General features: G+C 45.7%; 1 protein-coding gene across 1 annotated transcript; it reads left to right on the plus strand.

Annotated features, from left to right (window-relative positions):
- The first annotated feature begins 5,371 nt into the window (after positions 1-5,371).
- On the plus strand, positions 5,372-12,125 carry SOX8 (SRY-box transcription factor 8). The gene is made up of 3 exons (XM_077828897.1): positions 5,372-5,805; positions 8,549-8,787; positions 9,876-12,125. Exons 1-3 carry the CDS (start codon positions 5,372-5,374, stop codon positions 10,607-10,609), a joined length of 1,407 nt encoding a protein of 468 aa, XP_077685023.1. The 3' UTR covers positions 10,610-12,125.
- Positions 12,126-12,397: the final 272 nt, after the last annotated feature.

Genomic DNA, 12,397 nt, shown 5'->3' on the forward strand with positions numbered 1-12,397 from the left:
AATGCCTGTTATTGTTAGTAAATCGCCAAAAGGGAGAGTTTGCTTTTCAGGCTGAGTACAAGACAGCACTGCGAAAGGACAGATCCAAAGCCTGTGGAAATCAAAGGGAATATTTCCACTCACTTCAATGGCCTTTGGATCAGGCCCTAAAAGAGGATTTCTGTGAATTCCCAGACTGCTGTTCTAACGTCTGTAGCCCGGATTGTTTCTGTGAGACAGGGATTTTGTTCTACTAAAAGCAGGATTCAACCTCTTTGAGTTGATTTTTTTTTTAAACATTTGACGGTTCATATTTTTTTTACAGCCCACAGGGTAATTTAGTGCAAGCTAAGAACTGCAGCCTTCTTGGGAAATGACACAAATAAGCAAATGGGTCAATTTTAGAAAGAAATAAAAGTCAACTGGATCAGAGTATACCAACGTTTGGAGTGATAATCATGGTTAGATTTGGATTTCGATCAATGTCTATGCAATTCCCTACACAGACACATACATGGTTCCAATTAAATTTACTGCAGTTTATATTTTTAATTTCAAAATGTCTGTACATCACAGTTAATAAACAAGAGTACTAGCAAAACATGTCTTTGTTTGGGGTTTTTTAACCTTGTCATATTGGAAACATTCACACATTTTGTCATTTCCCTTGTAAATCTCAATCGTTCTGTGTTCCACTTTCTGGAAGAAAGCAGCAGCTATAAATGTAATTTTTCATTTGATCTCTTTGTGATTTATAATTATAAGGGTGGATGTGCCCAACCATAATTAGAATCAAATGCTTCAACTTTATTCTGCGAAAAAAGGACTTTCTTGGAAAGACAGGGGGAAACGGCCAAACAAACAACTTCTCCCCAACCCCCCCCCCAAAAACCCCAAAATCATTTTAAACAAATAAAATGAGAAACCATGTGGACAACATCAGAGGTTTGTTTGTTTGTTTGTTTGTTTGTAACTGGAACTCTTGATGGAACCGTTGATCTAACACGATAAAAGAAAAACAAGAAATAGCAACGAACACTGCCTCCTCCCCCTGCCCCTTAAAAGAAAACTACCGCAATTTGTACAATTTGTCCTTCTGATTGCTACAAAGAATTCTTTTGAAACGACTGAACGAATCCAAAACTCCAGCACGCCGACCACCAAGTGAAACTGATCTGATGAGAAACCAGCACCGGGGAAGCGACAGGTTCCTGGCTCCCTCGCGTTTATAGGTGTCTCCCTCGCTGGTCCACCACAGGTATTTCATTTAATCCCCTTCCTTGTCAGTGCAGCCCCACTGGGAAGTGACACCAACGTGTGCGTGTGTGGTTGTCGGATGCGGAGGGGGGAGGGAGGTGTTGTCCCATAGTTTCCAGCGTGATTAAACTAAGTCAGTGTCAAACTATTTGCTAAAAGAACAGGAGGACTTGTGGCACCTTAGAAAATCACCAATTTATTTGAGCATCAGCTTTCCGATGACGTGAGCTGTAGCTCAGGAAAGCTGATGCTCAAATAAATTGGTGAGTCTCTAAGGTGCCACAAGTCCCCCTTTTCGTTTTGCGGATACAGACTAACACGGCTGCTACTCTGAAACGATTTGCTGTATCTCTGACAACAGACCAGGATTAGGCGAAAGGCTATCCGTGTTCTTGCCTGCCGTGTGGAATAGTTAGTGTCAATACAAGAATTAATAGTAAAACGTGACAATCTGGTAGGTTGATGTTGGACCCTAGCAATCAAGTCATTTCAGAACCAGAAGCAGGGATCACAGAGCAGAATTTTGGACAGGGACAGAATGTGTTTGACTGTGAAGCATGAGTTTAGCCCCACAAGATATAACACAGGAAACAGAAGTAGGCGTAGGAGCCTTCTTGTGATAACTCGAAGTTAACTTTAAACACGTCCCAGACATGTATAATGCATGACCTATGGGTCATGGCATGAACTAGATTTTGCAGGGGTTTGTGTATGTTATCCAGATAATGTACGATGTCCGCATATCGTGTGCATGCATGTTTTATATTTGTGGATGTACACATAAACACGAGAGATCTCACACATATACATTGTACGTTGTGTATACAGAGAGAGAAACGTGTTCAAAAATCCTTAAACATAACCACACAATGTAATTTGGCACCACGACCTTTCCCCTGTTACTTAAAAAGGGACCAGAGATTAATATTTTACCAGATACAATCTCAGGGTGCTATTCTTTTAATGGTACTAGCAGTTTAACACCCTGTAAATAATTTTTACCTTAATATTATCTGAACACTTAGAATTTATCGGAGTTTCTTTCTTTCTTTCTTTCTTTCTTACTCTTCGTTGCTCTCAAGGTTCGTTTCTCACACCAAACGCAATAAAGAATATAACGATTTAAGGAACCGTTAACATTTGTGTGCAAATCAAAGACCAAAACTGGAATGAGAACAGAGAGAACCTCAACGTTTCAAAAATAATTTCAAATTCAGGAAACGTTTGAAATAAACATATTCCTTTAAAGGGAAATGGCTGTTTTCAAACCCATGGATTATTTTGCTTTTTTTACTTGAAAAAGCAAGGAAGCAAACACAACAGAATACCAGGCGCAATCCGAGCAGATCTAACCCTTTGGGGGAAAACCCTCCCTTATATCTAACCAAGCATGGCAGTTGGAGTCTATATTAGCAGAATGAGTTTGTCCTAAAGAGAAATATTATTTCTAGCTGGAATGAACCACGCTGGGGCGAGTCGCCGGGCCTTTGCCTGGAGTGTTCATATTCCTGAAGGTCGCACGAATCCAGCCTCCTTTCTTCGGAAAGTTCGCAAAGGACCCAGGAAAGTTTGTCGACAGCGCACCAGCTTGTGAATGGCCTGAAATACCCAACGCCTGGAAATCAAGACCTGCCTTTTATTTGAAGCAATCGTGCAGGAGGACAGTGTTTCAAGAGCTAATCGCCCCCGCCCCGCTCCCTCTCTGACCGTAGGTTAACAAACGGGCTAATCTATGAGTTCAAAGATTTGTGCACTGTCATGTTTCCTTTCTGTTTGTTGGAGATGACTGAATCTCCCTTTCCCAGTGCAGGTATAATACTGAGGGCTCACTGCAGCTAGGAAGGAGTAAATTTTAAAGACGGTAATGAGACCGAGAAGCGCCAAATATGCAGATCTAGCAACAAAAATATGTTAGTTTCTGGAGAGGAGCCCTCCAAACGGAGCACTTATTTGAGGAAATTAATTAGCCGCTCCAGGAGTTTGTCTATACACAGAGCCAGGTTGCAATTAGCTGTGGCTTTTTGTTTCTAAATGCAGCGCTGGGACTTGTGTTAATATTTGCTGTCGGATTTAAATAAACGATCCGCCTAGTTGTTCTGTTGCACAGATGCGAAATGCACGGGTTCCAGGATCAGCCGCTTGAGGTATAACCGTAGTCATCTTTACTTACAAAAATAACAATTAGAAGGGGGTTTTTGTGGTACATAGGAATGAGCCCCGCTGTTCCTGGAGCGCTGGCATGCACTTTACAGTCAAACTTGGCAAAACAAACAACAACAAAAAAGGGTAATTAGCCACCCTCCCCAACACACACACACACACCTCTCTCTCTTTGCAAACAGGAGTCGCCCCCTGTGTAAACACACATCAGACGGTCGCACCTTTCAACCTTTAAAAAGATCAATTCATTTTCGTTTGGCTTGATTTCTCCACTGAAACAAACAGCTGGACGGATCGATACATTTTCACTAGGGAAGTTTTTGCAGCCGGGCGATCTTTTTTAAGAAAAGGGCCGGCAGCTGCCAAGGTCCCATTTCCTGAGAAATGACCCTGTCCATATTGCACCTAAAGACACGCCAGAACCACGCTCTCTGAGGATCCGTTTTGCACTCCGTGCCGGTCTAGTTTTGACTCTTCGCGGAGTTTCTCCTGGAGTCCTGTGAGTGTAACACACTGAATTTAAGCCGCGATCCAGGTATAATTTAACCCTTCATCCTCTTGCCAACTCGGCTAGGATCCCAAGGTTGCAAATGGCCCTTCTGACACACATTCAACCTTCCACAAGCCCCTCAACACATTTCCCTGCCGTCTACACGCTGCGTTCTCTCCCAGGGCTGCAGCTTTCTGATGCAAACGTAGTTTCTGCGGATGTGATCATTGATAACCCAAGGGTAATAGTCTTCAAAACAAAGAAGCCTGTTACTTTCAGCTTACTCCGACATCTTTTCTTATGGATACTTTAGCTTCCAATCCCAGCACTGCAGAATATTTACTGCGCCTCTTCCTACATACCTTATATCCAGCCCTGGGGCGGAGGGGGGGGGGGACGACAGATGTGATCAGTTTGGTTTAGAAAGGGTCTAAATTGACAGTAAAACATGCTCTCACTCTGAAATCGACAGGTAACCCGCCCCCTGCACACACACATAGACAAACCCGCAACGAGCACAAATCCGTAGCTAAAACCAGGGACTCATACAACAGGAGGGGGGAAACCCCCCTCTTTTGCTCTCTTTTCATTTGTGTCGAATAAAAGGGATGTCCTTCTTAGCCTGGGCATGCCAGGAGCTTAGCCTGTGTCAAGGGCACCAGTAGGAATCCCACTGAAAAGACCCCCAGGAATAGAGTTAATGCCAATTTCAGCCACTGAGGAGCAGAGGGGGACCCTGCTTTCTGGAGGCGCAGGGTGCTAAACCAGCCTGCAGCATTTCGAGCCTTTGCCACTGAAACTACCGCTCAGTGTGGATGCAAAGAACTAAAACGAATCGAACCAGCCACTTCCTATCTCTACCCTCCTCTCCCCAAAAGCAAGACATTCTTCAAAACCTCCGCAGGTGAGCGTGCTCCTCCTGCAGCAAAAAGGAGCCGCACACCAGCCAACCCGCCACTCGCTTGACGGGGGGGTGGGGGGGTGCTCATTCCCTTCCTAAAAAGCCAGCCGGACGCGCGCAGGGGAGCCCACAGCCCCGAGCTCTCACGTGGGGCTCTGAAAGGCAAACCATAATAAAGGCGACAGGGGGACGCGCTCGCTTTAAGAGCGGAGGGGGCGGGGCGAGGGATGCAGATGCCAACGGCCCCGTCCCACCAATCGGGCCGGGGGCGGTAGGCGGGGCCGCTCGCCCTCGGCTTAAAGAAACTTGTGGCCGGGGGCCGGAGGCTCGCAGAGGAGCGGAGCGCGCCGGGGCAGCCGCGGCGCGGACAGAGCCAGAGAGAGAGGGCGGCCGCGGGCACATCTGGGGCGCATCTGGCCGGCGCTGCCGCATCCCGGGGAGGCGCCCCGCGCCGGGACGGGGACCCCGCGGCTGTTCTGTGGCCCCTTTCGGTGCCCGCGGGCGGGGTCCCAGCCTGCAGCGCCGCCCCTGCCCTGGGTCCCCCCCCCAGCCGCCCGGCGCAGCCCCGCCGCCCGCCCCCACCCATGCTCACCATGACCGAGGAGCACGACAAAGCCCTGGAGCCGCCCTGCAGCCCGGCGGGCACCGCCAGCTCCATGTCCCACGTGGACTCGGACTCCGACTCGCCCCTGTCCCCCGCCGGCTCGGAGGGGCTGGGCTGCGCCCCGCCGGCCCCCGCCCCGCGCCCGCCCGCCGGCCCCAAGGGGGAGCCGGCCGAGGTGGACGAGCGCTTCCCCGCCTGCATCCGGGACGCCGTGTCGCAGGTGCTGAAGGGCTACGACTGGAGCCTGGTGCCCATGCCCGTGCGGGGCAACGGATCGCTCAAGGCCAAGCCCCACGTCAAGCGGCCCATGAACGCCTTCATGGTGTGGGCGCAGGCCGCCCGCAGGAAGCTGGCCGACCAGTACCCGCATCTGCACAACGCCGAGCTCAGCAAGACCCTGGGCAAGCTCTGGCGGTGAGTGGGGGGCCGGGCTGGGGCTGGGGAGAGCCGGGGCGAAGGGACCCCTGCAGGGTCCGGCTCCGCCAGCTGCGCTCCGGGAGGGAGCCTGCATCACACCCACGGCTTGCACGCGCACCGGGCGCCTCGGCCCCACACGCGGCATCCAACATGCCTTGTGCAAACGGGCGCCACATATGGCCCCGGCGCGGCTTGCACGCGCGGGCCCCCGGCACCTGAGCATCACAAACAACACACATGCCTCCACCAAGGACTCGTGCACCACATGCGACGCGCACGCGTGCCACGCTGCCTGCCTGCCTGCCTGCCTGCATGCTACATGCATGATGCCTGTCGCACCCACACCCTGTCCGGACACACGCAGACTGTGCCCGCACACATGCACCATGCACGCACCCTCCTCGACACTTCTTGCCTGGAGTAGTTTTTCACAGCACCGCACTGCGTGGGGTGTGGAGATCAGACACAAGAGTCTAGTGGGCGATCCTTAGACCCCCTTTACTCTAGAATTATAGAAGCTTAAGATGCAGAGGCCCCAGGAGTTCATCTCTACTGCAGGGCACAGTTGTCCCCCTAGGATTAATAAGGGGCTGAGGTCAAACTAGTTAGGAAAGTCTCAGAAGACGGGGCTTCTACCTCGTCCTTTTTTTGGAGGCGCTTGGCCAGCTGTAATCCTTGAAGAAAGCCAGAGAATGGGACGTGAATGGAGAGTCCCTAACTAAGGACCTGTGGGATGTTAATATAGGAGCTCACTGCTCCCCGGAGTGCTCAGCGGGGCTGAGTTACCATGTTTGCACTTTAGAGGAAGGCTTTAGTCTCTGTTTTGTGCAGCAGGGGGGAATTGTCTGTATTAGTACAAAGACAAGATAGAGGGACTGTCCCAAGAACTCAAGGGGCCAAAGTTACCTGCGGCTACCTTGTTCCTGAACAATTGGACCTATAGCTTTCTTCAGTAATAGTGGGGGGGACATATCCTGGCAAAGAGCACCAGTAGTTCTGCTCGTTGTAGACGAGTCCGGAAGGTTAGATTCTGGTGGAATTTTTCAGGCTGGACCTGGGGGGGACGGACACAGATCTCTCAAGCTGTGGACCCCCGAAAAAGAGGGTTGCTGTAGGGAATTGTCTTTTGTAAGTTTCTTCCCCTGACCAAAACATTCTTGTGAAACTTCAGACAATTGAAAATGAACCCATCGCGATTGGGCTCAACGTGTAGCACAGAGCAAATGATAAATCCATCATTCAGGTTCTGGGCCCTCTTACAAAATACTAATAAAATGCCTAACTCTTTAAGGCGCCACTGAGATTTTTGCTTGAATGAAGCATGGGCCCAGTCCTGCTCCTGTTTAAATAAGTGAGAGTTTTGCCGTCCTGCTCCTATCAAAGTCAATGAGAGTTTTGCCACATTCTCCTGTGGGAGCAGGACTGGACTTTCTGAGTATTCCTATCTGTGGATGAGACTAGTGACATGAACAGACAAACCAAATTCAATCTTATTCGACAGGAATGGCCAAAGCTGGGATGGATTGTTCCCCATTGAAGGGCATGGCTGTGATGGTTGTGTTGTAGTACGCTCTCAAACTTCCAGCCGTTAGACTCCGAGTCTCTCTTCAGCAGAGCTGATTGCTAATGAATGAACTGGGTGCTTCATGTGGCTGCCTTATGGTCGAATTCACTGCAGTCCAGAGCAATGAAAGGACTGTTAAAAGAAAGTGGGTGCAGGATTCTTCTTGGCGCCCAGCATCATAATTAAATACTTGCTCCTTTTCCTCCTCCAACTTTCTCCATGGGTGGATTCTCTGATTGTATTTCTACTACAAGGAAATGTTTGGGGTTTTTTAGCCGTAACTTCACAGTGGCTCTTTTGTAATATTTGTCTTGCTCGTTTGTGTATTTAACCAACTTTACAATGAATTATGTAATGCAATTATAGCTTTTGATATCATTTTTAATAGACTGCTGTTTTCTTCAGCTTTTTTTCGTTCTTCCAACACAAATGTATTTATACTCAACATTCATTTTATGTTTAACTTTATTTGTCTAGTACTAATAGTTTACTGGAAACATCTAGGTGAGAAATTTTTTTAACGCTTTCAAATGGTGCCTTTGGCAAGTCAGACTATATAAAAGCTTTTTCTTTATGTCCCGCATAGATTTTTTTTTTTTTAAAAAAAAAATTTAGTTCTTTACGATTACACACAAAGTGAAACATCCTGCATTTGTTCTGATGAGCAGTATTCCTACATTAAACAACTATGGTTTGGGTAATCGGCAGGAAGTTTTCAAATAGGAGCTCCAGAGGAAATAAAACTTTAAATGAAATAGTCTCATTTATATTGATTGGTTCTTCGCAAGCGACAACCACTCAAACAGAACTGGAGATGATCAGAAATGATTAAGTTATATTAGTGCAGCATGATTTACATGTGAAATATAGCAATAATATTTAGGAGCAGGATGTGGAATTAAATTTAAAATAAAAAACAGCATTTTCCCCTGTTAGCAATATCCAGAGTAGGTGCTTTAACAGCTTTTTAGCTATTTGCAATACATGCAACACGTAAAACAAATTGTAATTTATTACAAGTGAAAACTTTATTTTGTGACTTAATTTTTTGGTTTGCTGAATCAATGCATGTAAGCTAGAGATAGAAATGTTTGAAAACATGATAGACATTTGTAGTTTTGCTTTTTAAGCAACATGTAACTTACTGTTTTTTTTCCCTCTTAAAATATAAAACAGTTTGTTAAGTGAAAATGAAAAACGTCCCTTTGTGGAAGAAGCCGAGAGGCTCCGGGTTCAGCACAAGAAGGATCATCCGGATTATAAATACCAGCCCCGGAGGAGGAAAAGTGTAAAAGCTGGCCAGAGCGATTCTGATTCAGGAGCGGAGCTCAGCCATCATGGAGGGAGCCAGATCTACAAAGCAGACACCGGGCTAGGAGGTGTAGGAGATTCTCACCATCACAATGATCACACAGGTAAGGAGTCTGGATTCTTACTGAGTCTTCTTGAAACTTGCAAAGATTTATTATCCCAGGAGAACAGTCAGGTTCTATAATAAACAAAAGGGAAAACTCCTGCCTTCAGGGCTAGCCCTGATAACACTTCCACACACGCTTTACTGCAAGTAGCCCTTGGAAGCCTGCTTGTGTGTGCAGGATTGGGACCTTACAGTGTGATACTCTGAGCAGTTCCCTTGAAGACAGTGGAAGGTCCCAGATACCTTGGTGATGTGTGTGATGTAAGAACATCCATAGACAGGGCTGAATCCTATTTATTAGAAAATAAACAAATCTCTATTTTCAAACTGTCACTAACGTATCAGCGGGGGGAGGGGAGATTTAACAGATATAATCAGAGTTAATTATTAGTTGGTAACTTTGAAGATGCCTCAAGAAAAAGCCCTAGAGATCAAGACAACTAATCTCATCCCATCCCTTCTGGATTCTGAAGTGGAGCTTTGAATTGGCAAACTTTTAGTGTTGATAGATTCCAAAAGTATTGCTAATGTCCTGTAATTTCAGACGTGTTTGTTCTCTCTCTTATGAACCTTGTCTGCAAGATTTTCCTCCCCCGCTCCCTTCTCTTGAAGTTTGCACTCATATGGGTTTTTACATACAGAATAAGAGTTTCATTTACTGCGTTGTAAAGAAAGTCTGAACCATTTCCATTGACGTGAAACTCAGTTGCACTTTCTGGTCGAGGAATTTAGTTTTAGACGTCATTGCCTCTCCAAAGAGTTCGTGGAGTACTTCTGCAGTAACCCCACCGAAGTATTAAACTTGGGCTCAGTGGCTGCGGAGTCCAGTGCAGAAGTAATCTGCAGCTAGTGTTAATCAACATAGTGCCACTGAAGCCAGTTTATATCCACTGAGGATCTGGCTCACTCACTATGGTGACATCTGCCCATCTTTTAACGTGTTTTCTTGGTACAATGTTTTATTTAAAGATCCAGTGTTTGAGTTTCTAAATAGCTAAAAGATGCTAAACTGCCTGTCCCCTCCCCCCTCCTGCCCCCAAATATCCATCAAATCCTTTAATTTTAAAAATGTGCTTTTGTCTTTAGGGCAAACTCATGGACCACCCACCCCTCCTACCACCCCTAAAACGGATCTTCATCATGGGAGCAAGCAAGAGCTGAAACACGAGGGGCGCCGCCTAGTGGAGAGCGGCCGCCAGAACATAGACTTCAGCAATGTGGACATCTCGGAACTGAGCAGCGAGGTCATTAACATGGAGACCTTTGACGTGCGTGAGCTTGACCAGTACTTGCCCCTGAATGGCCATTCCGCCATGCCGGCTGACCACGGGCAGAACTCCTCAGCAGGGTCTTACGGCCCTTCCTATTCCCATTCAGCCAACGGTGCCAGTGGAGCAGCCCAAGTCTGGACTCACAAAAGCCCATCCTCAGTGTCCCCTACTTTAAATGAAACCAGCCAGCAGAGACCACACATCAAAACGGAGCAACTCAGCCCAAGTCATTACAGCGACCAATCCCATGGGTCTCCAACTCACTCCGACTATGGTTCCTATAGCGCACAGGCTTGTGCCACCACGGCTTCCACCGCCACAGCGGCTGCCTCTTTCTCCAGCTCGCAGTGCGACTACACAGACCTCCAGAGTTCTAATTACTACAACCCTTACTCTGGGTATCCCTCCAGCATTTACCAGTATCCGTATTTCCATTCCTCACGGCGCCCCTACGCCACACCCATTCTGAACGGCTTGTCCATCCCTCCCGCTCACAGCCCCACTGCTAACTGGGACCAGCCTGTCTACACAACCCTGACGAGGCCTTAGAGGACGGAAGGAGTCTGAGGGGTCTTCCCAAAACTATATGCACTAATGAAGGAATGAAGGAAAAACAAAGTGGAGTGCTGTGGCAATTCCCTAAGTGCCTGCTGAGCCACTGGGAACTCTATTCATTGTGACTGGATGTCCGCTTGCTTCGAAATCTCCAAACTTTTAAAAGACAGAGTTCTATTTTTCTTTAATGAAAACAAAACCTAACGGACGGAAAATTCCTTTTGAATAAATGAAGGACAAAACGATTTGACTCCTCTGTGAGGACTGAAGCGAACTTACTAGTTTTTGAACGTCTGAGTGCAAAAATGGAAAAAAGATGTACAAGACTTTAAGGGTCTATTGCAATGTGAGATACGGACCAACCTTGGAGGCAAGAACTCACTAGGACCAATTAATATATACAAAAAAATTCAGCTATTACATATAACGATCTTGTGGGAACATATCAGAGTCGGCTAGGACCAACCAATTAAATGTCTGAGGTGTGTGTTTTAGTCAAGAGTTCTTCTAAGCAAGGTTTGGCTGTAGTTAACATTCATTTTTGTTTTTTGGAAGCTTAAAAGTGTTTGGGTGTTGGGGATTTTTGTTTTGTTTTGTTTTTTTGGAAATCTGTTTAATATGTATTTATGTTCTGTTTTATTTTGTCTTTTTAATTAATGAAGTAATTTTTGTGCAAAAAGTAGAATTTTAAAAAAATTTAAAGATGGGGCAGAGGGAAGCATAAAAAAATAGTGGAGACGATCCAATAAAATGGTGGCCTGAGTATATTTTTTAACCACTGCAGAATTGTGTTTGAGAGAGAGGCTGAAATAATCAGTATGTCACACGCAACCAGTCATGAATGTGAAATTGACACACAAATCTAAAACAATAAAAGGAAGGGGGGTGGGGAAGCAGTTATGGGCTTGGTGCAAAAGTTACTAATTAAATTCAACAGCTGAATGATTGGAAAAAGGACCAGGACAGCAGGGATTTTCCTTGCCAGCTGCTTTCAAGATATTAAATTGGATTTGAAGGCATCACTGAATCTTTGTACACTTTCAGAACCAAGGCTAGTTTATAGAAAGGTGTAATTTAATGAGAAATTATGGACTGAGTTCCACTTTAATTTTGGCTTCTAGGGACCAGATGTCATCCATCAAGCTGTGAAACTAAAACCTCCACTAAATTTTTTTAGGTACTTAGGTTTAGACTAATATTTCATTGATATATTTCTACTTCTTCCATTGTATGCTGAGCATATAATAACCATCTATTTTATGGTAACTTGTGCCTTTAAAAACTTTGTAAATCTTAAACACATTTCAGAGGTTATCTTCTTTTTACCTTTTCTATGTTTCCTACTCTTTTTTCTAAAAGTATTTTTTGCATATTTCCTTTTGGGGATGTGGGGGTGGGGGAAGTTACAGAAAACTCATTTTTATGCAATCTATTTTTCTGTATAAAGTTTGAAGACTTCAGCTGTTACTTGTTCTGTTCACTAGCTTCTGACTAAGCAATGCTAACTTTTGTACAGATCAGTTTGATAAAATTAAAAAAATTGCTTTTTATCAACCACATGTTGTGTTTTCATTATATTAAAAAAATTCTGTGCGCTTAAAAGAAACTCAGAAAACAACACTAGACAAAGAACTGATTTAACTGCAGTTAAAGTGAAACAACATTGACCAGGGAATTTCTTGTTGCTTTCATAAACATCCCTCCCCCCCTCCTACCACCACTTTACCAGCATTTAGAGAAGCTGGGGCTGAGTCTGGAAATCTTTACTCAATTGAGTAAACC

The sequence above is a fragment of the Eretmochelys imbricata genome, chromosome 10 (genome assembly GCF_965152235.1).
Source record: "Eretmochelys imbricata isolate rEreImb1 chromosome 10, rEreImb1.hap1, whole genome shotgun sequence".
Lineage (NCBI taxonomy): Eukaryota > Metazoa > Chordata > Testudines > Cheloniidae > Eretmochelys > Eretmochelys imbricata.

Bases quoted from the DNA above. Each gene is read 5' to 3' on its own strand.
- SOX8 (XM_077828897.1), top strand. From the start codon at position 5,372: ATGCTCACCATGACCGAGGAGCACGACAAAGCCCTGGAGCCGCCCTGC. The intron at 5,806-8,548 runs GTGAGTGGGGGG...AATATAAAACAG, and splicing joins ACCCTGGGCAAGCTCTGGCG to TTTGTTAAGTGAAAATGAAA. The intron at 8,788-9,875 runs GTAAGGAGTCTG...TTTTGTCTTTAG, and splicing joins CCATCACAATGATCACACAG to GGCAAACTCATGGACCACCC.